Genomic DNA, 2,064 nt, shown 5'->3' on the forward strand with positions numbered 1-2,064 from the left:
TACATATGGACCGATTCCACAATTGTCCTAGGATGGCTAAATGCTCAGGCTGTTTGTCTCAAAAGTGTACGTAGCAAACCGGGTCGCCCAGATACTGGAATTAAACCGATCTAAACAGTGGCGTTACATAAGTACTGAAGAAAATCCCGCGGATATGATTTCCCGGGGTATTAGCGCAAGGTTCCTTAGTAACTCAGAGCTATGGTGGAATGGTCCGAAGTGGCTATCTGACAGCGATAATGCAAGTATTCAAGGAGCTTACTCTCCCATAGAGGAATATAATCTACCAGAACAACGTCCATTGCAGTTGTCATTAGTGATAGTAGCGAATATCGATAAGATTTTCCAACACTATTCTCAGTGGAATAGGCTGAGAAAGGGCGTCGCCTGGTTGCGCAGATTTGTTGAGTTTCTTCGTTCGAAGAGTTTAGTGTCTAAAACCAAGTACCTCACATTGGCCGAATTGAAAAAGGCTGAACATTGGATTTTAGTTAGGGTGCAGGCAAAAGCATTTCCGGAGGAAATATCAGCATACAAGGCCAATAAAGACATTTCACCAAGAAGCAAGTTGAAGAGTTTAGCACCATTCATGCGAAATGGACTGATCCTAGTTGGGGGCCGCCTTTCGAATTCTGATCCAACTGAAGAGCAAAAATATCCTATAGTTCTTCCCTATCAGCATAAGATCACGAAATTGATCTTTACCCACGTTCACCACGAGTTATTACACTGTGGACCGCAGTTGTTACTTTCAGCCATTCGTCAAGTTTATTGGCCATTAAAGGGCTGCCTGTTAGCTCGTTATACTGTCCATCGGTGCATTCCATGTGTCCACGCGAAGCCTAAGTTCCAAATTCCATTAATGGCACCGCTGCCACAGCAGCGCGTTCAATGTTCAAGACCGTCCAGCATTACAGGCGTGGATTTCGCGGGCCCAGTTATGACACGAAGTGGTAGTCGTGGACGAGTTAACAAAAAGGCTTGGATATCTCTTTTTATATGTTTTGCAACAAAGGCCGTACACATAGAGGTGGTAGAAGATCTGACCAGTCAATCCTTTATAGCGGCTTTAAGAAGATTTATGGCTCGGAGGGGAAAGCCAAAAGAGTGTGGAGTGATAATGGCACGAATTTCGTCGGAGCCCGTAAAGAATTGACTACATACTTTAAAGAGCATAGAATCCGGCTCTGTTGAAGAGGGCATCTGATGGCATTTCAACCCTCCCTCAGCACCACATTTTGGAGGGCTTTGGGAGAGCGCCGTTAAGAGTGCAAAGTATCACTTGGCACGAGTATTGAGGGATTCTCATCTAACTGTCACTGAGCTACAAACATTACTGTGCCAAATTGAAACGTGCCTTAATTCTCGACCTTTAACCCCAATGAGCAGCGACCCAAGTGACTTGCAGGCACTTACACCGGCACACTTTCTTGTAGGAGGACCGATAACTATGCATCCGGAACCAGACTTGGCTAACGAAGAACAAAATTCACTACGTCGGTGGCGTTATGTCCAATGCCTTATGCAATCCTTTTGGCGAAGATGGCAGACCGAATATCTACCACAACTTCAAATTCGAGGCAAATGGACAACCAATAGTAAAGAGCTGGCGGTGGATGACATAGTTATTGTAAAGGACGAAAATATGCCACCAGCTAAGTGGAAACTAGCTCGAATAATCGAGACGCATCCAGGGAATGATGGAAGAATAAGGGTGGTTACCATACGCACGGCCAATAATAATGAGATGCGTCGGCCAGTCATCAAGCTTTGTCGATTGCCTGTCTATGAAACGGAAGAAAATTGAAAACTAAGGTTTTCACCGGGGGGAGAATGTTGCAGCGCAACAATATATGTAAATTAGAATAATAGCTGGACACACACACACACGCACAGTCACGTATAATTGTTATCTTTGTATTGTTTTATTTTTGTATTAATTACCGTGTCTTGTGAATTATGTAATGTATAGAATATAGATTAAATGTTATCGTGCCGCCGCGCCGCTCCGTCTACGCGAATATAATATAGCACGGTCGCCGTAAATCTCTGTCTCGTACCGTA

The 2,064-nt window shown here is 44.2% G+C and overlaps 2 protein-coding genes across 2 annotated transcripts; both read left to right on the forward strand.

The window, feature by feature from the left end:
• The first annotated feature begins 40 nt into the window (after nt 1–40).
• On the forward strand, nt 41–1,156 carry LOC103311766. Its single transcript, XM_008191470.1, has one exon. It carries the CDS (start codon nt 41–43, stop codon nt 1,154–1,156), a length of 1,116 nt encoding a protein of 371 aa, XP_008189692.1.
• A 225-nt stretch (nt 1,157–1,381) lies between these two features.
• Nucleotides 1,382–1,807, forward strand: LOC103311767. The gene has a single exon (XM_008191471.1). The coding sequence runs from the start codon at nt 1,382–1,384 to the stop codon at nt 1,805–1,807; it is 426 nt and encodes a 141-aa protein (XP_008189693.1).
• The last annotated feature ends 257 nt before the right edge of the window (nt 1,808–2,064 follow it).

The sequence above is a fragment of the Acyrthosiphon pisum genome, unplaced genomic scaffold (assembly GCF_005508785.2).
Source record: "Acyrthosiphon pisum isolate AL4f unplaced genomic scaffold, pea_aphid_22Mar2018_4r6ur Scaffold_21689;HRSCAF=24604, whole genome shotgun sequence".
Classification (NCBI taxonomy): Eukaryota; Metazoa; Arthropoda; class Insecta; order Hemiptera; family Aphididae; genus Acyrthosiphon; species Acyrthosiphon pisum.